Genomic DNA, 27,027 nt, shown 5'->3' with positions numbered 1-27,027 from the left:
GTTTTTCTCCGGTACCGGGAACCGAACTCACAACCTTGCGCTTGCCAGGCAGGCGCTTTGCCGCTAAGCTAAATCCCCAGCCCCTCAGAGCGCCTCTTCTGAGACTCCTGTCCTATCACCTGATGTCACCGACCTGCTTGGGTTTCCCTGTGCATACGTTATACATTTAATTTATCTGAATTCAACTACACTTGTTAAAAATGAAGGAAAATAAAGAGAGAGATATGACCAAAAGAACAACTTAAACAGTTTGGAGAATTCCACTTGCCACAATTCTCAATGACCCAACGTGTCCAGAGAATATGACTTCGGGGCCTGATAAATGTCTGATGAATGACTAACTGCATTAATTGGGCAGATGGTGGTGGCTCAGTTTTCCAGCCATTTTGTGGTGTGAGCATCTTTCTGGGGCAAGTTTGGTTTTAGCACTTAAAGTTATGTATTTTTAGGTTTCTTTTGTTCTAATGTTAGAGAAAAAAGCTAACTATGTGGATTTCACAAGAAACACAGTACAGTGACCTCCAATGGGGATTTTTATTCTAGAGGTAATTTAAGTAGTAGGATTTTTGCTCACCTGTTGCCTTGTGGACTGACCCCAAGTAGGTTGCAACTCTCTGGATGCTGGGAATTACCTGCTTCCTTGGTCCTCAGTGTCAGGACCTCGGTCCTTGAGGTCACCTGCTGCGGACTGCCCATCTACACTGTTCCCTGCTGTGGGGCCAGATCCTTCAAACACTGCCTCCCACAGGACTCCTCTCTGCCTGCACCTCTGCTTTCCCTATCCACTGTACCAACAGGCTTTGTTTCGAATCAGGACACAGCATCAGTAAACACTTTCACATTGCCAGTACCATGCCCAGCTCTTTATAACATCCATTTGTGCTTGTGCCTTAAGACCTTTCACTAGATTGGTACAATCTTAACGCCAGGATTCAAATCTCAGTTCCACGAGTTTTAAGACACTGAGAAAGTACATAAACGCTGTAAGCACTGTTTCCTCATCTCTAAATGAGGATGATGACAGTGCTTAATTCATGCTGTTATTGTACTGATTAAATGATGTAATAACACATGGAAACACTCAGCCTGGCACATAAGTGCTCGATAAACAACTATTTATCACTATATTAATATAATTTTGCACATTTTGTGTGTGCAACTCTCAAGCATCAAACAGTAAGAAGCTGAATTATACATACTGTTTTATTTTAAGCCAATTGTGACTTGTAACTCAGATGTGAAGATACGTCTCCCTTTGTGCTACAAACAACACAAAAAGGAAGGAGCAATTGAAAAAATGGCCGAAGAGGAGCCGTGGCTGCCAGCCATTTTCCTTCCTGGGAGTTTTCTTTCTTGTTAGATCTATTATCTGGGAGCTGGGCTGCCCCGCTGGCTTTCCATTTGCCTTGCTAATAACAGTAAATCCAGCAGCTTCCACTGCAGTTCCTGTCTCCTTCAGCTGACTCCCAGGCCAATCAGCATTTCCTCTCTGCTAATGTCAGACGTTCTCAGGGAAGTCCTGCTGAAAAGGAAATTTATGAGCAAAGTTTCTCTTGTTTTTAACCCTTCTGCAGATCCCACCCCAGAAGCAGGGTCCTGGGGAGGAATGGCAGGTCGGGCCTCCATGTCACTCCTGGGTTCCCGCTGATGCGATGCTGCCCTGACAAGGGGCCTCAGACCCCTGGAAAAGCTCAAGTGAGCAGCTGAGCAGACAGATGCTCATGTTCTGGGCTGTACCTGTTATGGAGTAAATCTGAACTGGGTTCCTTAGCAGCTATAGTCTTTGTCAATCTGTGACTCAAAGCAGTTGTGGTTATTTGAAAAAAAAAAAAAAAATCAAAGTGTTACACTACAAAACTGAGTGTCACTGGATCTCTCACTTGAAAGGAGCAGGTAAAACTAGTATATATTAAGTAACAGGTCAGCAGTGAAGACTTACTGGGTGCTTGGTGCTCTGCACAGGTCTCTATTTCTCATAACAGTGCTATGAAGAGATAGAATGACTACTTTCCCTCGTGTTGAGGAAAATGAAGCTCTAACCAGCTAAGAAACTCACCACCCAGCTAGTAAAAGTGGGCAACAGTGGAGACAAATAAGTTCTTCTAGAACCCAGGTCTTACCCTTTCACAGTTAAGAACCAACAAGCAGCCCATGATACAGCAAGTGCTTATGGTAGGAAATGACCTAAGCAGCAAGCAACAGAGCCAGCTCTACACCAGCAGAGCATGCATGACTTGATCCATAGCAGCCACCCTGACATAAATCCTCCAGGGCTGCAGGGGAGAAGGCACTGATTCGGGCGCTCAAGGGACAAGGGAGTGGCAATCCAGAATTTCTTTAGCCAGAGGAAAGAAAAGAATGGTCGCTGCGAGGCTCAGGCTCACTGCAGAGGTGGCAGTGCAGTGGCAGCTGTGCCAGGCCCCACAGACCTTATGTGCTTGGCACAGAAGGGCTCATCATGGGGTTTCCATGTTAAGTATGTTCCTGCCTTTCGGTATGTCTACATTCTAGCTTGACGGGTTTTTCTATGACCTCTTCTCTGCCTCTCCACAGAAGTTAGATGATATACTTAACCAGATTGGTAGATCCAGTAAACTAATTTTTGTCCCAATTTAAAAGAAAAAAAGGATGTCAAAATGTACATGTGACAGCTGTTTGGGACTCTAATGTTAGGGAAAAGCAGCTGTTTTCATTTATATTAGAGATATTAGTCATTCTTAGAATGGGACAGAGTATTTGGCTAATAGCTTGTGCTTTAAACTACGGAAAATACAGGTCACTGAAACAAAATGTTGGCAAAAATCACAAAATGATGGTTACAATCATAACATTTTGGTCTTAAAAAGTTTGGAAATGTTTATAATGGGAAGCAACTATTTAATAATGATGTTCTCATAGAAATCTGACAACTAACCTGATGAAATGGATGTTGGATTTTAGGAGAAAGGAAGTTTTCAAATAGACAAAGTCCATGTAAAGAAAGAAAAAAATCTTTCTAAGCTATTTTCTTTTTATACATTTAAAAATTATTTTTATTTCCATCAAGTAACACATATACTACCGTAATACTGTAAGTGTGATGAAAAATAGTTAATTCTTTGCCTGCATCCTCCCTGAATTGCTCCTTATAGGCAATTAGCTTAAGTTTTTTTTTTTTTTTTGATTTTGTTATTTCTTCCAGTATGTATCTTCACACCTACTCTGCTATTTAAAATATTACTACAACCAAAATAAAATATTCACGTTCATGACAGGAGATGACAGTTTAGCACGGCTGCACTCTCTCTCTTTTTCACACTCTCCATGTGCAAGTGCGTTTGCTTCACACTTGTTCTCATCTAACACAGTGTGTGCCAGGGCTTCCCCCCACTGGGCACCTCACGTGCTCCCAATGCCTCACCTCTGCCTCTGGTACACTCCTCTGCCTCCCCAGGGACTCCCAAGAGATCCTGTCCGACAATGATAAAATATTTATGTTTTCATTCAAGAGTTTAATTCTTGGAAAAAGTTTGATCTCTGATAACTGAAGTGCAATGAACCCTTTCCAAAACAGAAAGTACTGGTTGGGGCTGGCAGGGAGTTAACAGATTAGACTGGCATTCACTGCTTTTCAGTTCACTTTACAAAATGTGTTAGCTACCAACTTTGGTCTCACAGCGGTATTGGTAAACCAAAAGAACCTCTGCCTATCCACAAGGAACTCTTTCTACTTAGTTAATTAAAAATTCAACATCCCTCTCCCAAAGAAAAAAGAGGACTCTCGTCCTTTTTTTCTTGCAAGGTGTTCACCAACATCTAGCAAGGTCAGTGCATTAGGAGCTCACTGGTGACAGGCCCAGGGCCCTCTGTTGTAGGGCCAAGCAGCTAAGGGACTGCTGTCTCTAGTTAGCTTCCAGAACTGACACAGGGCCTGTTTCTCTACACAGCCACCACTGACCCAGATGGAGTCACCTGCTGCTTGAGAGTTCATGCAGTCCTGTGCCTTGAGGGTTGGTAACTGTCTTGGTTACTTTTCTCTTGCTGCTGAGACAAAATGCCTGACACCCAGAATTAAGGAAGGAAAGGTTTATTTAGCTCTCAGTTTGTGGAGGTTTCAGTCCACACTTGACAGGCTCCAAGGCAGAGTGGCACATGGCAGAGGGCAACAGTTCATGGAGGCAGAAAACAACAAAAGCGGCAAGAGCAAAATGGGGAGGAGCGAGACAGCAAGCCTCTTTCCCTCCCTTATATTGTATGCAGACTGTCATCCCCAGGTGGGTGTAGCACTTACACCCATAATCCCAGCACTGGACCAAGAATCAATCACAAACTCTAGAAGCCTGCACCTATGACTGCATGAGGCTTTGGGGGGACATCCAGACACAAACCATAACAGCAACCAAAACAGGAGATGCACAGCAGCCTGTGGAAAGACTGAGGAAATGCTCAGTCCTAGGGGAAACAGAGACTCCCCTTAGCAGGGGAGCTCACGAAGCTGCTGGCCTGAGGAAGTCCCTTCGGTTAGGAAATGGAAAGACTCATAAAAGCTGCAGGCGGAAATCTCTATCAAACGTGTCTTGTTGTTAGCTTACTTGTTACTGACCATCTTTCCCACTGAGAACAGGCAACTGCCACTCTACCCATTGCCTGGAACACAGTACAGACTCCATCGGTACTTACAGGATAGTAAACTGCTTCCTGCCTCACTGTATTTGAGACATCCATATGACCCTCAGGGTTTTTTCAGACAAATCACACTTCATCTTAATTCATACTGTTCTGCTATTAAATATAGTCGGGGGGTGAAATTTTGGTATGATTTGATATTTGTATGATTATGTGGTGACAATCTCCTGGAAGACTGAAGAGTTACAAGAGAACACCTTGTATCTTCTGTAGTACTTGGGCTTTAATCACATCTCACCTACTTTCTGTTTGAAAAATTGGTTCAATGATACAGTGGCATCCGCACACTTGGAGGCTGCCACACTGTGATCAGTAGCTAGGGAACCAGAGAGGTGGGTGCTGATACCTCCCTCCCTGTGCTAAACCAAGGTCATCTGCCTGATTTTGTCATCTTTGTCTCTGGAGCTTATTGTTACTGTAACACAGAAAAAGAAACACCTTCACTGAGCTATTTTTCTTAATGCACTTAAAACTCTTCAGATCTACAGAAGCTGCCACTATCTGTAACTGACTCAGAAGAAAAAAAAAAAAACCTTAATGTAAAATTACTATTGCGGTTGTTAAAAACGGGCTTCTAAACTGCTTGCGGGGGAAAAGTGGCCCTGGTGTCAGTGTCTGGACCAGTGTCAGGCCTCAGCAAGCAGTAGGACGGGAGTGAGGTGCCTCTGATCCCTAGCTGGTCTTGGAAAAGTCTCCTGTGGTGTGACCACCTTTCTAAAATACTAGTTTTTAATGGAGAACAGCTAAAATCAGTCTGGGTAGAGGAAGTCTTTTCGTAGGAGCCGCTAGCAGGATGAACACAGGAATGGCTTGTTTGAAGAAAGAGCCGTCTGCTGCTGCTGGGAGACCAAGCCCCTTCCTAAAGGGTAGACCTGGTACAGGCAGACACTGCACTCCAGCCCCTCTGTGTCTAATTCAATAACCATCCTCTCCAAAATTGTACTCATTTTTTAGTGCATTTCTTCTTTAAAATTTTTTTAAGAAGAAGCAGCAGGCTCTGGGAGGTGCTAAACTGCTTTTCCCCCTTTAATCAGATTTTATTAATACATTTCAGATCTATATAATGATCACATTCATTACAGAGAATTTGTATCTGTACATAATATAACTTGATCCTTTTTCCCCCATTCTCCTACCCTCCCTGCTCTGGTGCTAAATTGTTAAGACAAAAGTTTCTTAAAAAAAAAAAGCTTCTAAAAATCTCCTGTAAGTAAGTTTGTTACAGGCAATTATAGCTTGTTTTTAATCTCTAGAATCTCTGGCATAGAGAAGTAAATTTGCTGATATCAGCTATATGATGAAAGAGTCTTGGGATCATTTATGCATCCCTATGTCTATGGTATGAGTTTCCTTATTAGCAAAAAAAAAAAAAAAAAAAAAATCACGAGAGTGACTGTGAATCTAGTCTGTCCCTGTTGAAAGTAAAAGGTGCTTCCAGCAGATTCAAATTCAAACACAATTCAGGGGCTCCTTGTATCACAGGGTCTAAACTTTCAATAGACTTGAAATACTAGAAAACAACAAATGCAGACAAAGGTCAAGTCATATAGGTAGAAAAAAAAGGAAACCAAATCCCACAGAGACAGCCAGATTTTATAGTGTGCCGGACCTGGTAATGCCAATAGGGATGAAGGCAGCTGACCACTGAGCACTTACTATGGATTAAGTGTTTCATCTGCATTCACTCAAAATAACAACCCCGCAAGGTTACTACCCTTATTTTCAGAAAAGGTAACTGACACTGGGTGCAGTAATCCTAACTACTTGGCAGGCTGAGACAGGAGGATCACAAGTTCAAGTCCAGCCTAAGTAACTTAGTGAGACTATCTCATAACTAAAAAGTTTAAGAAGAGGACTGGTAACATAGCTCAGTAGCAGTGTGCCACTAGGTTCAACCCTCAGTACCACTGGAGGGAAGAGAGGGAGGGAGAGAGAAGGGAGGCAGGGAAAGAAAAAAGGAAGGGAAGGAAAGAAGAAAAGAAAACAAAGCAAAACTGAAGTTAGAAGCAGGTGAAAGATAAAATATCCTGCAAAAAGATTAGTGTTTTCTACGCCATGAAGATTATACATTTGAGTTCAAAAGTTTGTATTAATATTAAGAGAGTCTAAATGGCAAGTTTTGAATTTCTGTGAGTCCTTTTATATTTTATTATGAACATTTATATACCACAGAAAAGTTGAGAACTGTGCTACAATGAACATTTTACTATGTTTGCTTTATCACATATTGATCCATCAAGCCATCTTTTCTAAAAAAATGCATTTTAAAGGAAAAAACAGATTATCAGTATATTTGCCCTAAACACATCCACAAGTAAATCATCAAGGAGTTCAATTTTATTTAAGATGCTTTCACATTTAGATAAAATTTAGATGTGCACAAACCTCATAAATACCCTTTGATAGTTCTGGACAAGTGCATACAATCTTTGCGATCCCAGCTCCTGTGAATACTTAGATTCCTTGTCAATATACAGAGTATTACTCTTACTCTACAAGTTCTCTCATCAGTCTTACATTTTAAGAAAGGAAGCTGTGATACAGGGAAAACCACACAGGGCTAAAGAATTGAATTTTATCTACATTACTCATTAGCAACACACAAAATATCTACCTTTCTATTTTTATCTATCAGATATATAGGTACAAATCTTTTTCTCTATTATTTATATGTCTATGTATATCTTCAGTTTTCTAAATGGCAAACAAAGAATCTCACAGGGTCTTTTATAAAGGATAAATGGAACATCAAATAGGAATCATCACTTGGGTATTTTCTGCCTTCTCCTGTACCTCCTTTCAATCTAAGCCTGCTGCCTTCAGAAAACAAAATGTAAGGGGGGAAGGGAGAGGGAGGGAGAAGAGAAAAAGAGAAAGAAAGAGAAAAAGGAAGACAAGAAAGAGAAAACAAAACTATTAAATGAGAGATGAGGGAAAAGGCATCTCTACATAGGCAGTCCTCTCCCAATTTATCCACTCTGACTTCAGCTAATTAAACATCTGTCTCAATGGTCTCCTCAGCAGATTAGTCATCCCCACTTTGTGACACTGATTATTGGTTCCAGCCTTTTCCCCACTTGCTACCATTCCCAGAAACTTCTAGGAGTTTACTCACCAGGCACATGGCAAGGAATGATGCAGGGTCCCCATTAACCCCCTACAGTTGCCCTTGGTGCCAGTGCTGTTCATAATGCTGCCAGACATGTCCTTAGATACGCCTTCCTAAAACAACCTGCTAAGGGGTGACAACTTTTTGTCTGCATTTCTGACTTTCTGATTATGATGCATTTTCTGAGCCATGTATACATACCAGATTCAAATAAAGCACTTAATAAAAATTTTACTGGAAGTCTGTGTTTTAAACTAGTTTTGATGACAAAGCAATAACACAAGGTCTCAAATGAGGTGAACTGGAGTCTGGTGTATTATCAGTGAGTCTTTTGGAACATACAAACAAAAGATTTGTTTGTGATCAAAAGGCCAGCAGGTAAACAAGCGAAGCTGTCTGGCCCGGAGGTGTACTCTCTCCACCCAGCAGTGTGTGTGCACACGCATGTGTGCACACCTGCGTGGGCAGGAAAAGGAGAGGTGTTATGGGAAAACTGTATTCTAAACTATAGGACATATCTTAACAACAGTTTTCTGAAATTAGACTTTCTTTCAATCCCTTTTCCCACTAAAATAATTGACCAAACTAAAATGTACCTCTTAGAAAGATAAATGGCTAATAAACACATTTTAAAAACACTTGACTAAAGACACAGATATGCAAATTAGAGTGAGATATTAACTACTAAACATCAATTTGGTAAAAATTAAAGATAGATGAAATCCAGTAGTGTTCTCTTATACTATGGGAGGGACAGGAATGAATATAAACTTCTTGAAAGGCAATCTGTTTTTCTCAATATTTTTTTTGGTACTGGGAATCAGACTCAGGACCTTGCGCTTGCCAGGCAAGTGCTTGTGCCACTGAGCCATATCCCTGGCTATTTTTCTCAATATTATAAGCAAGCAAAACTCTGACAAGTAAAGCCCATATTTAAAATTTAGCATAAATATGCAATTAATATTCATACAAGATTGTTCACCACATATTATTAAGATGATGATGATGATGATGATGATGATGTACCAGGAATTGAACACAGGACCTTGTGCTTGCCAGGCAGGCGCTTGTGCCACTGAGCTATATCCCTGGCCCTTACCACGTATGTTTGAACAATGAAAGTTTGCAAATAATTGAAATATGTTTCAATAGAGAAGTAAGTTAAATAAATTTAACCATAAAAATAAAAATGCCTGGTCATTCTAAAACAAATGCTTACAGCATATTATTGAATGAAAAACAAATATAAAATCATATATATTGTGTGGTCATCACTAATATATGAAAAAGGAAAAAAAAAGAAAGAGAAAACCTTTACACATACACATTTTTCATGAGTTCATTTAACAAGCATTTATTAAGTGTCCTCTTACTAAACAGGCACCTTCACAGATGTTCAGATTATAAGTGATTAAAAAAATAAAAGACAGAAACCCTGTGTGGATGAAACCCTATATGAATATTTGTATGTGAACTAAAGAACCAAAGATTTATACCAAAGAAAGTTAGAGGAAACTTAACTCTTTTTATAGCACACACTTCTAAAATGTTTGATTTTTTTTCAGCAAGTATTTCTTTTGATTTAAAAAATCTTTTTACAAGCCTATCTTCTGCCACCATCTCCCTCTGAAATCAACTTCAGGAGATCTGGCTATAGCTCCAAGCTACAGAGGCACCCCAGTTCATAAACTTAATTGGTTCCCCAATTCTGAAAAGATGGCCACGTCTGTGTTTGTGCAGGAAAGACGGCTGCGGTTGTGTCCAACACCTGATGCAGAGTTAGCAAACAAAACCAAAATTCTGTCAAATGCTTCTGTTTGTGAATGAGATTATTTGCAAAAAAAGAAAGCGTTCGTGACCTGAGGTAGCACTGTACTCTGATTCTCCCTAGTTGTGCACTCAGCTCTAGCAAAGGACACCAGACTACCTCCTGGTCCTGCAGGGAGTGCCTTCTAGTCTTTTCCACACCTGAGTTCAGGGTGCCATCCTCTCCAGGGCAGGTTCCTCGGCGGCATCAGGTGCTTGTGGCACTGCTGAGTGTTTCGTGGCCTCTACTCCACTTGTGCGATGCAGGCAGTGTTTGAAAACAAATTCTAACTATGCTGCCCTCCTTTCAATGGCCCCCTACTCTGCCACCATAATGATGTTCAAATTTGACCACTTCACAAATAAGACCTGGCCCCAAATGAGGCTCATCAGGCCTCATCCTTCCAACTCGTCCTCTAGGTGTCATCACTCTGGTTCCCAGGAGCATACGCTCTCGTTTCCTTCCTTTAGCACAAATGCTCTTTCTCATCTCTCTCACCTGGCCTGTTCCTCTCTAGGTCTCAGCCAGATAACTGTGCTCAGGACAGTCTTCCCACACCTCCCTCAGGCTGGACCAGGGCTCTTATCCCCCCCGTGCACATTCAGGCCCTCTACTTAGTTCAACTTATCACATGCACGGCATTATGATTGGCTGTTCATTTGCCAGCCTCATCACCCAAATAGGAAATTCCTTGAGGGTCAGGATCATTTCTTGGTCTTTACAAAATCCCAAGGGCCTACTATACAGAAGTCCCAACATACAGATGCATTTTTTCTAGTTTTGAGTACACAATTAAGTCTGGTCTGCAAGATCTGGCTCCAGCTTAGCTTCTGCAGCTTTCCCTCTGCCTCCTTCTCGCTCCAGTAATTTGGAAATTCTCTGTGCTGTGACTACATCTCAAATGACGTTGGCTCCTCTGCCTGGATGGTTCTTTTCATTCAGCCAGCAAAGTCTTTTGTCTTTTTGAGACAGGGTCTCGCTATTCAGTTCAGGTTGACTTTGAGCTCACTTTGTAGCCCAGGCTGGCCTTGAACTCGCAATGATCCTCCTGCCTCAGCCTACCGAGTGCTGGGATTATAGGCATGCGCCTCCACGCCTGGCTGCAAAGTCTTAAACAGTCTTCAAAATGCCATCAAAGAAATCACTCCAGGGCATCTTTTCTCAGCACCCTGCCCCACATAGTTTAAAATATTGTACTTCTGTACTTGTGCTGCTCTAGGCACTCTGACGCGTCAGCTAATGTGTTTGCGTATTTGAGCACCTCCTCTTCTGCATTCTCATTGGGTTTTCCACTTGTTCTGTCGTACAGAGCAGGTAGCATTTGATGATGATGATTGTTAACCTGCGTGGTACCTTAGAGCCATACAGAGCTTAAAAGCACACACAGCCTATTCACAAGGCCCTGGAGAATCCTCAGTCAGCCTCTCCTGTGTTCGAGCTGAGCCAAGGGAGGCCCACAGAGGTCAGCATGTGATCACACACACAATCACCACAGTTCCTTAATGCAAAGAAATGATTTTTTTTCACTTTTTAAAACATTTTTAAAGACAGGATACAGCTTATAGTCAATATGTATATTTGACATAGTGTTTCCTGAGAGGCTATTATTAAATTAGTGGTGCTCTAGAATTAGCCCCCAGTGGGCCCAGGGGAAGGCCCTCTGCCTGCAAGCTGTGTGCCTCCCCACCACCACCACACTGCCTCTGGCAGTGTGTGTCTCTGCTCTTCCTTTCATTCTGCTTTTTCATTAATCTAATCCATGCTTGTGACTGCCCCAGATGAAGTGAATGAATAGATTTTGTAATGGAAAAGGAACTTCTGAAAGATTAGCGACTAGCAGGAAGAGTAAATGCTGGTCAAATGTAGTTTCGGCGAATGATATATTTCAAGTTTTTCTGATGTGGCAGTTCTGAGAGCTCATAACACCCTTCTAAAATAATTGGGTCTCTAAAGTGGTTCCAAAAGATTTTTGCCTGACATAAATTCTCTAAATTTCTAGGCTTTCTGGATAAAATAGTTGACTGCAATGCCATCTTTAACGTGCTCTGCTCTATACTGGAGAAGATCCATCAGGTGCCTCGGAGAGCTTGAGACAGAAGGAGGCTCAGGTGAGATGAAGCAGCAAGATAAAGAGGCAGAGAGGAACGCGGAGGAATATTTAACTTGGAGCTCCTGCCTAGGACACTTCTGAGTTATACATTTAAACACCTTAGCAGCCTTAATTTACTATATCATTTTCCCACTGGGTCATTGGATACTGAGTATCAGGTCTTTATTCCCTACTCAGCTCCCATGCATGAGTGGCATCAGCATGATTATTTCCTTTTTCACGAGAAAACAGTTGTCTACAGAAATTACTGCCTTTTTGAAAAAAATTAAACAGTCCTACTTACTCCTTCTTCCTCTTTTTTTTTTTAGGATTACCTACTATAGCATAAGGAAACTATGGTCTGCGTCCCTACATTATAAACTCTATTTCCATAGACAAAAGGGTGTTGGGTTTTCTGTCTTTACAATCACACATGAGGTAGAACTCTGCTCAATCCTGCAGCCAGAAAATTCTTTAGTTTACTTGAGCCTGCAGAGAACATTTTAGGCTCAAAGAGTGTTAAAAACCCGATTCCATCTACACATAGATGGATTTCCTTTTTAATAGGGCAGCTTAGGCCAGGTGTATGTTGCTTTAAGAAAGCTAGACATAAAACATTAAAACTGACACCAATTCAGACAAACTGTGCAATTACAAAAAGAATTCCTGGCTTTATATCCAGATTCACCACAGGGTTCCTCTAAATGCTGCTCTTCCCTAGTGCATTTAGATCTCACAATCAATGAACATTTCTGTTTACAGAATTTTAAATTTGTTCTCCCATTAGGGTTCTAATAAGCAACATGGTACAAATAAAGAGAGTATGGGCTCTGAGGTCAAAAAAGTCTGGGCTCCAATTTAGATTCATCATTTACTGGCTATGGAAATTTGGGTAACTAACTTCTCTCGGAGGGCGGGGGCAGGGGGAGGGAGGTTCAGAGAAGTACCTGATTACATACAGTTACCAAAGTTCCTCCATTCTGAAATGAACCTTTTTCTCCCTTTCCCTTTTTAACAGTCTGAAGTCTCATCTATAAAATAGGCATAATAGGCAACCTTTCCAGGAATGTTGTTGAATACACAAAGGCCCTCGATGTATCAGCTCTCATCGCCTTTTCTTGCTTTTGCAAAGACTAACTCCTCTCCTGACATGAATTCCCTTTAAAACACTCTTGATAAATAATGAATTCATTTGTGCACACGTGTCTACATCTGTCTGGCATGAAAGTAAGGATACTACAGTCAGTTTGCTCCATCAGGTCCATATTAGGTCACAGGCTTGAAATTCTTCCCCTCTCGCCTGTCCACAACTCTGCCTCATGTCTACCCGCCATACTGCAACCATCAACTCTGTACTTCTTTCCACATTTCTTTCTTTTTTTGGGCGGCGGGGGTGCCAGGAATCAAACTTAGAGGACCTCACACTTGCCAGGCAGGTGCTATGTCACTGAGTTAAACCCCCAGCTCCTCTTTCCAGTTCTTTTCTTTTTTGGGGATCACGTTCCCTGAACGTTCCTTCCCTCTCTGAGCTGCAATGCATTTCACAGGTAGAGGCCTGCATTTCGTCTGAGTGAGGCAATGACTCCAATGACTGAACTCACTGAAGGGTTCAGTACTCACTAGTACTTTAGAAGATCTCTCTGTTTGTTGCATAGACAACGGATTGGAGGAGGCTAAAAGCAGAAGCAAGAAAACAGCTAGGCGCTACTTTTACAGTCTAAATAAAAAGCCACAGTGATTTGGACTCAGCCAGTGGAGAAGGAAAAGCCTGAATGGACTCAGGATATATTCTAGAGGTAAAACTGCTGCCTCTTGCTAATGGGTAAGACATAGGGAAATCATGTAGGGAAAACGTCAAGGCAGATGAGAGGGTATGTGGCTCAATGACTGGGTAGACGATGGTACCACTTACTTGCTGGCCATCTATTATGCCTCATAAGAGTCAATTTTACTACAATTTTAGGATAGAAGGAATTAAGTCCACTGCTGAAATGTTCTTTATATATTAAAATATGGTGAGCTACTGGCTCTCTCTGCTCCTTAACTTTTCACAGCCTAGATGTGAAGGTCTTTGCTCAAATGTCAGTTTCTCAGGGAGGAGTTTCCTGAACGCCGTGGATGATGCTGTGAGCTCCCTGGCACACTAGTCATCTCTCTTAGCCTCTCATGTTCAAGTCCCTCTAGAACCATGGTGGCGAACCGATGGCAAGCGTGCTGCAGAGGGTTGTTTGTATTACTGAAAGCTCTAAAAGGTTTGCTATCACTGCTCTAGAATATAAAACACCACTCAGCAAGGGCCTTGATGACCTTCACCACTGTCTCCTTATACCCAGCACAGGTCTAACAAATGAGGTACATGATAAGTAAACGTGCAACATAGCTACAAATACATTATGGACCAAGATGTAGATTTGACATGAAGTTTAAGACACAATTTAAGACTCCAATGATGCCACTGTTAGTCTGATGCCCTCAGACCACAACCCCACAGCTTGTGGTAGATGTTCATGGACTGCCTCTCTCTGCTCCTAGAAGTACCTTCAGGAATACTGTTTGAGAAGGCCTGGGCTACATCCACGGGTCTTGTGCAAGCAGTACGCTAGCGAGCAATAAACTATTCTGAGACTCTATTAAACAGACTTTACAGGGAGTTCACTTGACCAATAACACTTTCAAGTTGTTGGTGAAATTTTATAAGAGAGAAGTAGGAATGAATTAACAATATTATAAGAACTTTAAAAAAACTCTAATAAACATCTATCTTTCATATCAAAAGGCAAGAATGGATAGGAGGTTAGAAAAAATATGTTCAGTCTTTTAGCTGGTAATACAGAAAAACACCTCCATTTCATGATGAGAACAAATATTGAACAGAGCTATGCAGAAATCTATTTTGCTTGATAAAACCCACTCCGAACCCTCTGTTTTGTAGATCAGGAAGAACCTATATTTCTATGTCGGTGTTAAAATTGAAATTGATCTGCCTCTGTTTCTTAATGGCATCTCTGTCTTACCCAACATCATGCTTCAGAAGACTGGCATAGGCTGGTGAGTACTAGCATTTCTAAACAATAACAGTAAACAAAATACCATAAAACTCAGAAGGTCACTGATCATGAGGTGACCTCGACAGGAGAAAAAGTAATGAACTAAGAACTTTATACCTAAGTAACAGGTTAGTGTATTTTACTGGCTAGATCTAGGGACTTGACAGGTCATCTTCACTGTGTCAAAAACACACTCATCCAACTGTTAAAATTAATAAAAAGGTTTCATCTCATTCTTCTAAAACCGGTATCTCCATTTACTATTTCTTCAACAGTGGGGACTTTCTGTCAATGCAGGTAGATTCCAAATGTCAAGTAGGTCAGTAATAAATGAAAAGATAGAAACTTTAAAGAAGATGTTTAAAAATAGGATTTAAAAATGTGCCTCAGCAGAGAACTGACTGGAACACACTGTGAAAAGTCTACCATGGTTAAGTACATGAATATTAACAGGGAAAAATCCTACTGTGTTCATAAATAGTTATGACTTGATGAAATAATTACAAATAATGTAAGTCAAAATTTTAGATTAGTTACAAGTGTTTATAGTGATATTCTATCCTACAAAATAAAACTATTTTAAAACTGTGAAAGTTTCCACTGAAAAAGCTATTTACCTCACGAAGCATTTCGGCTCAAATATCTACTACTTTCTGGTTTTTTAAAATGAAAACTGAGGATGGACTGCCAGAAGGAAGAGGGACAGAGTATTTAACTATTAGGACTGTGATTATTAAGTCCGTATCTTGTTTTGTTTTTGTTTTTTGGCAGTGCTAGGGATGAACTCAGACAGAGCCTTGCAGCACATGCGAGGCAAACTCTACCACTGAATTAAACCCCAGCCTTTTCTCATTTTTATTTTGAGACAGGGTCTCACTAAGTTTCCAGGGTGGCCTCAAACTTATGATCTTTCTGCCTCAGCCTCTTGGAATTACAAGCGTGTGCCACTGTGCCCAGCTAAGCCCTCGTCTTGATTTAATAGTGAAATAGCTTAAATTCTAAGTTTATTGTTATTATGAACTGAAGAGCAACACATTCAGTCTGGAAAAAGGCTAAGAAAAATCAAAGGTTTGTAGGTAAGGACAGAAGTGTGCTGCTAGCCCACCACAAAATTTCTGAACTCTTGTTCTAGTGTAACCAGTCTCTCTAGAAAATAAGCCATGTGAGAACTACCGGCTCCACATGGCACACATGTGTCCTTTCATTTCAAGTAGTATTTCCCCTCTCCCCACTTGAGTAACAGCAGCACAGAGACATGGGGGTTCTGCACTCGATCAGGTGAAAGCTGTGTGCTGAGAGGGCTGGCATGCTAATTCTGCCCTGGACACGGGCACAACAGACACCTTCTTGCAAAGACTGGGCAGTCACTGTGGCAGGAGTGTAGGAAGTGCAGCATGCTTGTCTCTGACCTGGCATCTCTTCCCAACAAGTTCATGACTAAGTTCATGTATCACAATGGGCAAGTGGTAAGTACTTCACAGCCAACTGTGAGCAGCACAGTTGTTTTTTTTTTAAAGTAAATGTACTTGTCTTTCCCTCTATGACAAGATTTTCCTCTTTACATTAATCACCTTCTGAAAGAAATCCACTCCTCACTACAAAGTTCAAAACCACACAGTGTGTCCCATCTTTATATTAACTTTAAACAAGTGTCTTTGCCAAAATGAAAATCATTTTATTTCATGAGGCCAGGTTTAATAAAGCAACTGAAAAAATCTCCTATTATAAATAAAAGTTTTCTGGATTAAGAAAATGGACACTATAATTTATGTAAATGTATTAATCTCAATTGGCTCCTCTAGTAAGAAAAGGAATAAATGTAGATCAGTGTTTCTCAGACAATGAGTCCTAGGTCTTTGCCAAGGATATGGCAAAGACGCTGATGGAAATGGCAGGGATGTGCTCACAAAGGTGAACATAAATAGATGTATGCATGATAAATGTGGACACTGGGTATAGACACAGACAAACAGGTAGAAGATCAGACAGAGATGGCTGGAGACAGACGAAAGACACTGGCTCAGCTGTATCCCAGTGAGTTCACAGGGGTTTCATGGTCTAAAAAATCTGTGACAGCACAATTTCTATAATGAAGGTTTAAAAAGTTCTGTCTCATTCTTGGCTAATTCATAATGATGCATGCTTGAATATAAAGAATTACATCACAAAATATACAGATATGTTAAAAAGGTAGAGACAAAACAAGAAAAATGAACCCAAATTCTAAAGAAGGATGAGTACTTATTAAATATCTGTGAGTATCTGAGGCTGTTTAAAAGCGATCAGATTAGTTCCTAGAACCCCAAAATATCTCCTTTCCCCTGGGAAAGGGAAGCTATGCCTCTTTAATCATCCCCTAAATGCAAAGAGGTTTGACCCCCATGCAATAGATAAAAGTCACCCAAAAAATGAACAAAAGAGTTGTTTGGAAAAACCAGAACACCATTCATCCCAGCTAACGACTTGTTCATTATGAGTGATGATGGATAAAGACTTCTCATGCTGAGATGAAATCAAGATTTATATGCATTGTTTCCTCTCCCAACTTGTGGGAAGATCATCATCATTTAATTCTATCTCTGCGGCCAGTGATGGGCATCCAGAGAGCTGGTTATCAAACGGCGCAGTCAGCTGGCAAAAGCCGAAACGTGCAGTTGGCACATCTGGACGGAGCCGCCACAGCCGAGGGTGAACAATGACTCCTGGCAAGCATCCAAATTGCTTGCAGACGCTAGCAGGTCTCATCTACAACCGCCCCTACCAGCATCTCTCTCTCTCTCTTTTTTATGAGAATCAGATTTTCATTGCTCCATTCAATTGCTCTCCTCTGCCATTTTTTACAGCTCTTATCGTTCCCCTGGAATATGGCCTTGAGACAGCTCATCCGTGTCCTTCACTGTGTTATCTCTTCTAACTTTTATTAAAACTTCAGCTTTCATCTGAAGATAGCTAATTAAATCTGGAACAGATTATATGCCTCCCCTTAAAAAGAGCACAAAACTATTTTCTTCAGCCTGTGCAGTGCTTTTTTTCTCCTTTCCAAAAGGTGAAATCAAAGGTTTTTAAGAAGTCTCTTTATTTAGAAAGCTAAGATATTTGACATGTCATGTATGGGCTGATTTACAGTCAAGTTGCCTGTGATATAACAAATCTTTAAGCTATTTCTCAAAATAACTATTTCTCGATACTAGTAACATTTATTCCAACATACTTTAATTTTCGTAGCTAGTATCATAAGCCTATTTTCTACATAAATTTGGGTAATGAAGAGTTAGAGATTAACAGGTACTTGTGATTTATCTTTCTCAAAAAATTTTAAATTGCCCTGAACCAGTAAAAGCAAACAGAAATTTTTCCTTTTTTTCCATTCCCCAAACACTAGTAACTAAAAGTTCTCCCATTGAAAATTGCATGAAAACATGAAATGAAAAGTGATTCAAGCTCAGGATTGATTCTGTTTTGAAGATAGTCTTACACCAACCAATGGTTAGCACAAATAGCTCTGTCTTAATTTACCCACATTATTAATGATAGAATGTCCATAACTGATGTAAACACACTCTTCTCACATATGCCACTGACCCAGTCCCTTTCTGAGGTCCAGGGGAAGCTAAAAAAAAAAAAAAAAAATCACCTTTTTTGGAGGGGGAGGTTTGTTTTATTTTTGTTGTAGACTGGCTAACCAAATCTTCTAGCAATCATATCTGAAACAATTTAGGCAGACATCAGAACAAGTACACGCACATAAACACGAAGATACACCCATGCATGTGCGCATACACACACCCCCTCATACCTTAGGCTCTTTTAACCAAGGGCTAAACTCCTGTTTGCATGGTATGATTTTAACTAACTCACCTGCAATTTTCTGGGATCCTTTTCTTCGCTTCACTGCCTTTAGCAAGATTTCCTTCATGGTGACCTTTGTGTTGTCCACCTGGATAAGGGAGAATCCATGAGCAGCATTTCTGTGGGAAAAGACAAAATTAAATCATCTCCAACATACAACCACTGAGATATTATTAAAATCTTCACCGCATTTTATTTATTTATTATTATTTTTTTAAATCTTTTTGAGACTGGGCTTCGCTATGCAGCTCAGGCTGGCCTTGAACTCACTTTGTAGCTCAGGCTGGCCTCAACCTCACAATGATCCTCCTGCCTCGGCCTCCCAAGTGCCGGGATTACAGGCATGTGCCACCATGCCTAGCCCCTCACTGTGTTTTAAAGTAAGTATAGATAAAGTACCAACTGTTCAAAAGTGGATTGAATAACTCTACTTGTAATGCTAGAGCAGGGAGTGATGCACTGTAGTATAAGCAGTTCCACACAAAAGAGAGGTCATGGTTGGGGAAAACTTTCCTCATTTGTCTCAAATTGAACCTAACTGGTCTGTGTGGGTCAGCTGCATCATGGATTCCTCTGCAGCAAGGACTGACAGCTGATAAAATTGGCTTGTGTCAGTAGATGTCACTGCAGGCAGATACTACCATCATCATAACAAGCTCATGGTGCCCCATAGGAAAAACCTGGGTCAGGGGTACGGGCAGGGTGATGAGAAAGGACATCACAAAGCAATCAGATGCAGGAGATGATGGGCTCTTCTCAACTAGGTAGTAAAACACCTCTCTCTCTATTTAAATATATATATACACACACACACACACACAGAGTACAGTAGGAATGTGTGTATACATTACAGTAGGAATGGTTTCATCTATTTAGTCCTAGCAAGTCAAACCACATATTAACTGAAGCACAAATAATTTTAAGAGAAGACACTAACACTACTTTGAAGCTTCTGGTCAAATTGTGTAGGGGAGGGTTTCACCTAGCTAGGAAAAGTAGCTAATGAACAAGTACTCTAAAAAACAGCAGCCTATCTCTTGGGTGAGGTATAACTTCACCATGACACTTAATTGCAATAGCAAATATCACAAATACTACCCGCTACGTTTGGGCACTGAAACAAAACAGGCCAATTCCAAGCAACTCATGTAACAAACAGGACCCAAGTTTCCAACTATGGAACATGGGAATTGCCACAAGGAGTTTGGTTGCATTCCCATTTCCCCATAAGAAGCTCAAAGGGGAACATGGCCAAAAACATGGCAGAACTTCATACTGACAAGAAATCTGAAAGAAAAGCCAAGCTCTAAGCTAAGCCCTGGAAAAGCTCCCCAATGGTAAGACAGGCTGGGAAGGGGCCTGAAGCCTAGGCTGGATCCAACCTGGTGGCTGGCTCGCCACAGGGGTTCAGGCCGATCTCAAAACTGAGAACCCAATTTGCTTCCCTAATACAGAGACATCTCTACAGTCCTCCTCTCCATACGGCTGGCTGTTTAATCCTTGACATTCCATTTGTTAAAAAGCAAAAGCCGATGCTGGTCTGGCCAGCACGATCATCCATTTTAACTTGGTCAAGTTCTTGCTATCGAACAGCAGGCCTGAGAACTGTCAGGCTAATTTTACTGAACACTCTGTTACTGAATGATGCCTGAGCTCCAGCCATTCTTTACCTCACAAGCTGGACCCCATCCCAGAACAATCTTTAAAAGTTTATTTTACTGATCAAAGCAAAATAAGAAATAGCTCTTTTTTACCAAAAAAAAAAAAAAAAAAACAAAACCAAAAAAACCTATACTTGGGGAGTGATGCAGTAAGTGATACTTTGGCAGGAGTACTGAAATGTAAAGTGCCTTGTGCATTTAAAAACTTGGGGTATTTGCTCTGGCGACAGGCCAGTGTATGTTTGGAACAAATGCCAATCAGCCACGTTCAGATTTGCCTTCTCCTGCTTTCTCCTCAGACATCAGTCTGTGCTCCATCTGTGACAATATGTTGGGCGATGGATGAGCAGGGCAGAAAGGCAACACAAGTTCTTAGGTACTCAAAAGCTAGCTCTGGCCTATGCCCCATGAACTCCCATCCACCTAGTTCTACCTGAACTACTGAAGATTTGAGCTGACTCATAAATTGCTTACATTCTCTTCTGATCTGCTGCTGGCTGATAGCATAATTTCGGGCCAATACGTTCATCTTTTTCAGCAAAGGCAGACTAACAGCTCAGAAAGAAGCCTTGTGTTTGGACTAACTTCCATAAATTAAAAGTGTCCTTTTAAAAGATTTTTGAACACAGGAAAATCCCCAGTCTGTATTTTTCCGTCATTTTACCAAAACATACCTAGGTGACAAGGTTAAAGCAAGCAGAGGAAATCCCTGGCACTTATCATCCACAGGCATTACTGATAAATTGTGTGGTGGAGGAATAAAAGATTACCTTCTGTATTTTTTCATTACACTTTTCTTTTGTTACAGAATACATAAATCCATTGTGGCACAATGTAATATGTATCACCATGCTACACCTGCGGACGCTTCCGAGCGGCTGCCATGTCTGTGCAGTCAGGAATGATAAGTGAACCACCCGTGAATGTTAACGATAGTGATCATTCTGAGGTAACTCGGCTCTCCATCTTCCTTTACAGCCTCCATGCTGAAGCCAGGGTAGCAAGGTTCATGAGAGGAAAATGAAAACAACAGTGAAGGGAAGGGGCATGTGTGGCACTCAGCACCCGCCTTCACGACGGTGCAGTATCTTACTCCGGGGCTCTATTTCTGTAAAAGCGTGCATGTTGAAAGAAAGAGGCTCTGCCCCCATCCTGCATGCTCAACCAGACCCGGTGAAAGTTTCCCCAGGTCTACCCCATGCTCCACCCCTCCTTTGCCTCCAGACCAATGTAAACTCTAGAGCGCTGCAGAGGGGTAGAATGGACAACACCTTGGTTCTGAGAGATGCTGGTACCTGCTTCTTAGATGTAACGAATGTTAAGTGGTTCTCAGTATCCTTCTAGGTGTAAATAGTAAGTTATGCTCCCATTTAATAAATGGAAACGGAGACTTGCTACCACAATTTTCAGCTTGACTTCCAAACATTCTGGGTTTTATGCCTCATTTCTTTACATCCAGGGTTTTTTATGGGCTTTCTAAAAAGTCTATTGGAATATATCTTTTAAAGCCTCTCTCATGTCACTGGAGGGCACCGTGTCTGAGACGGAGAAGACAGTGATCTCGAGGGGAAATGTGTGCTACCAGTCCCACCTCCCTTCCTCTGGGCTGTGACCTGTACAGGGTGACCGGCCCAATACATAGGCAGGTCACCCACAGACCCAGCTCTGGAATCTGAAACCACTCCCCTTGGGAAGAGGCAGCTTGCTTGCCCCGGGCGCAGGGCACTCTGAGGGCACAGGAAGAGGTAGCTGCCTTCCTGAGGCTCTGAGGGCTGCCTGTGCTGGTGCAGAAAGAAGCTCCACTTCAGAGAGCTGACTAAATGCTGCCAGGAGTGCTTCAGTCAATTCAGAGCTAGGCCCTGTCAAGTCTGTAACCACTGAAAAACGTACGGGCATCTTAAAAAGAGATTACTCACTTGAAGAATTCAGCGCTGTGTCCGTGCAAAGACACTCAGTTACCACAGAGAAGTTCCGATACCAGCATTAACTGGACACAATGAACGTTTTTCTACTAAGTAGAAAAGGGAGGTGACGGGAGACAAGAAACCAGCACAGGTCTTCACCTGGACAGCTCCGACTCTCTGTGTAGGGACAGAGCTGGAACCAGAACCAACGCCGGAAGGCAGGTATTGGAGAGGAAAGCACATGGGCTAGGAGTTAACACCCTTTGAAAGAAATCCTGGCTCCACAGCTAAACAAAATGTTGCCCTAAGGACCTCAGCTGCATCCATTAAATGACGACCTGGCGCTAAAAATAGTAAAAGGAGCTTCTTCTGAGTGTTATTCACGTCCCCTTGGCCCAAATCATCATCCCTGGAGAAGAAACCCCATCACACCCACCCCTCAGCTTCTATGTAGATTGCTTATTAGGAGGAAGGGATCTCAACACTCATGACACGTGACTGGTAACAGCATGTTACAACGTGTGTTTGCTGGGCTTAGTGGCAGCATTCAGGAGGGGTGTCGGCAAACAGCCTCAGGCCCCAGCATTTAAAATTCCTTTTTAAGAGACAGCAGTCTGGGCTCAAGTTTTCAGAGCTTTCCTCTTTAAGGGAGTAAACCACAGCAGAGGTATGCTCTACCTTGACTTAACTCATTGCCTCTGGATGGGGATAACGGAAGTGAATTGTCACGGCTTGTGCAGAGAAATTCAAGGAGATTTTGATTTGCACAGTATATACTGTTCACTGTGTAACAGTTACAAAAATAATAGCTGCAGCTGCTATTTACTGAACACTCGCTATGTGTCCAGTGCTGCTTTAATGTTTTCTCTAAAAAATTATATTAAACTCATTTAATTCTGTAACAGGTACTGTCTTTATGCTATTTTACAGAAACTAAGGTTTGAGGCATCAGGAAATTTATGAGGTCATTCACCTATTAAAAGATCCTATTTGGGATTCAGGAATCAACAATATGGTCCCTAAGTTATATGGCACAGTCCAGTGGGAGGGAAAAAGAACCTAAGAAACTAAAATTAGAGTGACATGGGTAAGCACAAAGAGAGAGCCCAGGTCAGAGTGCTGCTGAGACCGGGTCTCAGAAGCTTTCTAGTGTGGTTTAGCTCTATACTATGCCATGGAAGATGCTGGCAACATCAGAAAGCAGCAGAGCATAGCAAGCTCCAGAATGAAGCCCTGCCTCCCCTGGATAAAGGACATAGTCTCTCTGACCTCACTTACTTGTGGACAAAGTGGGAAATGATAATAGTTCTTAGACTGTAAAATTGTACTTCCAAAGTATTTATAACTCCATTATAAAATAAAAATATTTAACAAGCAATAATAACTATAGGCTTTTCTTTATACAAATAAATGGTATGTAATAGGGAGACAATGGTAATAGTCAACATTTACTGAATACTTCTTTGTTTACATAATCATTCCTCAAAAGTAGGTCCCATTTTACAGCTGGAAACTGAGGTTTGGCCAGGTTAAGACCCTTGCCTGGAGTTATGCGATGTTAGTAAATTACACTGGAGAATCCTGATATTGACTTAGATGGTGAGCCTCCAATGCCTGTGGTTTGAACCCCTCCACAGCTCAGAAAGGAGGCTGAGGGATTCTGGGAAAGAAGAGACTTGCAGAAAGCACCTCTTCCAGGCTGGAACAACTGACCAATCTGTGGAAAAGGCTGGACTCCCAGGATAGCATATCCAGTTCAATTAAAAATGTCCTGACTCTCAGACTAACCATATGACCTACAAGATTCTTTTTTAAAAAGACTTGCAAAACTGTCAAGGTTTCATGAGCCATGTTTCAGTTTCCAGGGGTGGGAAAAGATTGCCAAGAGCAGCAGCACTTGGGTCTCCAGTTCTGACCAGATCACAATAGTGATGAGGACACACTCCTCTGGTTCCCAACCTGTGCTGGGCCCACTTCCCTGCGTATTCATTCTTTAGCACCTCAAGCTACAAAATGAAAATATAAGAGCAGGAGAAAGCCTTGTAATAACTGCAACATGCTTGCTTTAAAGTAAGTCCTTCGGGTATTACTTTATCCATAAAGAGAGTTTATACTAGTATGAATGCCACAGTTTGTTTCCCTTTGCTCTGACCAAAATTTTTTCTAAAGATCAAAGCGTATTGTATGAGCACACAATGTTTGACATTGGACAAAGTACTCTTTTTCAAAACAGACATTTTCCAAAAACATAACTCGCTAGACTAATGGGCAGTGAGAAGCCAAAATGACTGCCCTCCGCCTTCTCCTTGTGTATCTTTGCCAGAGTCCTTGGGACTTGCCAAATCCGGTCATGCCTGCTTAGCTTGCTCGACTGATTGTGCCAGAAAAGAAAATAAGACACAGATGTATTTGAGCTCTTTGAGATGCCAGTAAGAGAGACAGCTAATGGCTTCATTTCGACCCTCCCCTTCCAGCTGGGCACAGGTGGGGGATAATGAGGTCCCTCTCCCTAATCAAACTCAATTATTTACTACTCTATATAACCGCAAAGACATTCACATTCAGTTCAGAATATAAAACACACCGTGGGCTACTTCCAACCACTGCCACTGGGTATTTATAACAAACTCAAGTGGCTAACAGTTTGCCTTGGCAGGAGTTTAAGTGTGTAAAGTTTTGCAAACTGTTTCTGTTCAAATATGTCCTGCTGAAATGGGGTCCCAAGCGGGGTTCCATAACTGTCAGGTCAGTGAACTGCATAACATCTGAGAATGTATTCACCATGCAGTGCAGACAGGATCTGGAAATCAAACGCTTCATTCTATTGCAACCTTCTGAGAAGCATCACAATTTTTTCAACAGCAAGACTGACATTGTATTAATAAACATTACAAGTCACTAGCCTGACATGTACATAGCAGCAGCTGACAGACTCCAACATAAGCTGAGGAGAGAACAGAGGAAATCAAAATGAAACATAGTAACTAAACATGGCCAAAGGGGGTGTCTCATGAAACAACTCACATTAACATCAGAAATGTGAGTCCTAAACTTTCAAGAGATGTGGCAACTAAAGTAAGGATCTGGTGTGATTTTCGGATACCAAAGTTAGCTGATGGCTGTCTAAGATGTATGCCTTTATTATAGGAACAAAGCATATTCTGGCACAATTTCAACAGACATTCCAGTGAGCAAAACATACATATTTAGCTTGTCTGACCTTTACATTCTTAGAAGTATGTAATTAATGCTTTCCATCTTTATTACTTGTTCCAATATTTCTGTCACTTTAAACAGACACAAAGAAAAATCTTTTCTTTTCTCTAGACAGTAGCTGTTGCCAAAAAGGAAATCAAGTCAGATTTACAAATACAAAATTAAACAGGCTGCATATGTTACATTTCCACACATGAGGACAATCTGGACAATGAAAATGTTTGCTAATACAACAGAATGAAAAGAAACAACACACAGTTGGCCCTCTATGACTCAGGCAAACAATAAATAACTGGGGTAATTTATACCCATATTGTCTGCTCTGGTTACGGAGAATACACCCATCTTTTATTCCTTACTCTATTTTAGCTTGCCCCTTACTAAACTATGTGAGAGTGCGGGTAACTATCTCCCTCTGACCCTCAGTTATACGCTATAAAAATGAGCTGCTAATATGGAGTAAATGAGATGGTACCTGCTATGGGCATGTAGCTGAGTGAGCGTTCAAAAATGCTTTTCTTTCTTTTCCTTTTTCTAGACCACAAGGCAGTAACATGTAAGCAGGGCAGGCTTTGAGCTAATGACAGCCTTTTTAATAAAGGTCTGCTCACTTGGTCTGCTTTGGAGACATAGGAAGGAGGTTAAAAAAACAAAACAAAAGTACAAGAGAGAGCCAGAAGAAGAGGTCTGAGTGATGCCTGTAGAGAGGCAGGCTTAGAAGATGTGCTGGCCTGGAAGATGGAGGACGGGGGCCACAAGCCAAGGATTGCAGCCCAGGGAGATTTGTTCCAAACCTTTTATCTTCAAAACTATAAGAAAAACATACTTGTGCTGTTTAAGCCACACACACACACACACACACACACACACACACACACACACACACACAAAGTAAGTAAAATACAGATCCTTTCTGAGAAAGCTCGTGCAGGAAAGAACAATGAATCTGGGGCATGCCTCTGAAAGCAGCACACCCTTTCCCTTTATGCGAAACAGAGAGGGTCCAGGCAGTCACTGGGGGCACTGTGGGCCACGCTGCCCAATGCATCCAGCTTCTAGCGCAAGACCTTCCACCCTCTACCTTATGGCTCTTTATCCAGATGGCAGAACCCTAACTGGATTCCATCTGCTTGCAGTTCTTCCTTAGAACTGTTTGTCCCCCAAGTTCATCTAATACACATGCGATGCACTGAAACCTTCACAGCTGCATTTGTCACTGCTGTTTGTGAACTCACAAATTCTGACTCAGTTATCCCTGTGCTGAGGTGTGGGAGAAGGAGTTGGACAAGGAAGGCCCCTCCCTTGTCCTACCTATCTAGAGAGCCATCAGGTCTTAGCTCAGTCCTTGCTGGCAGGGAGTGCTTCTCCAGATGTTGGGTTCCATCTGACATTCAGCACTTTATCTGGTGTTAGGGGCCAGGCAAAAATCCTCCGATTCCTCCCTTCTCCTACCTCTCCCCTCCCACACTCCTGAATCTAACCATCTTCAGGGCTTAGGCTCAAAGTAGTTAGCAGTCAGCAAGTTAGGGACTCCTGCTTATGTAAACATTTGCTCTGTTCAAAATCAATCAAGAACAATAGATAGTGGGGGCTGGGGATTTAGCTCAGTGGCAAAAGTGCCTGCCTGGCAAGCGCAAGGTCGTGAGTTCGGTTCCCGGTACCGGAGAAAAACCAAAAAAA

General features: G+C 41.6%; 1 protein-coding gene across 5 annotated transcripts in view; it reads right to left on the bottom strand.

Annotated features, from left to right (window-relative positions):
* Mapkap1 (mitogen-activated protein kinase associated protein 1) overlaps window positions 1-27,027 on the bottom strand; it is a 230,844-nt gene that overhangs the window by 70,518 nt on the left and 133,299 nt on the right. For all 5 annotated transcript variants that reach the window (XM_005382456.2, XM_005382455.2, XM_013513217.1 and 2 more), the window contains one exon: window positions 18,576-18,685. In XM_005382456.2, coding sequence (XP_005382513.1) covers window positions 18,576-18,685 — 110 coding nt within the window. The remainder of the gene's footprint in view (window positions 1-18,575; window positions 18,686-27,027) is intronic.

The sequence above is a fragment of the Chinchilla lanigera genome, unplaced genomic scaffold (assembly GCF_000276665.1).
Source record: "Chinchilla lanigera isolate Chin_1 unplaced genomic scaffold, ChiLan1.0 scaffold00018, whole genome shotgun sequence".
NCBI classification, from domain to species: Eukaryota; Metazoa; Chordata; class Mammalia; order Rodentia; family Chinchillidae; genus Chinchilla; species Chinchilla lanigera.
Note: the sequence above shows the minus strand (reverse complement) of the source record. Positions and strands in the feature narration are given on the sequence as shown.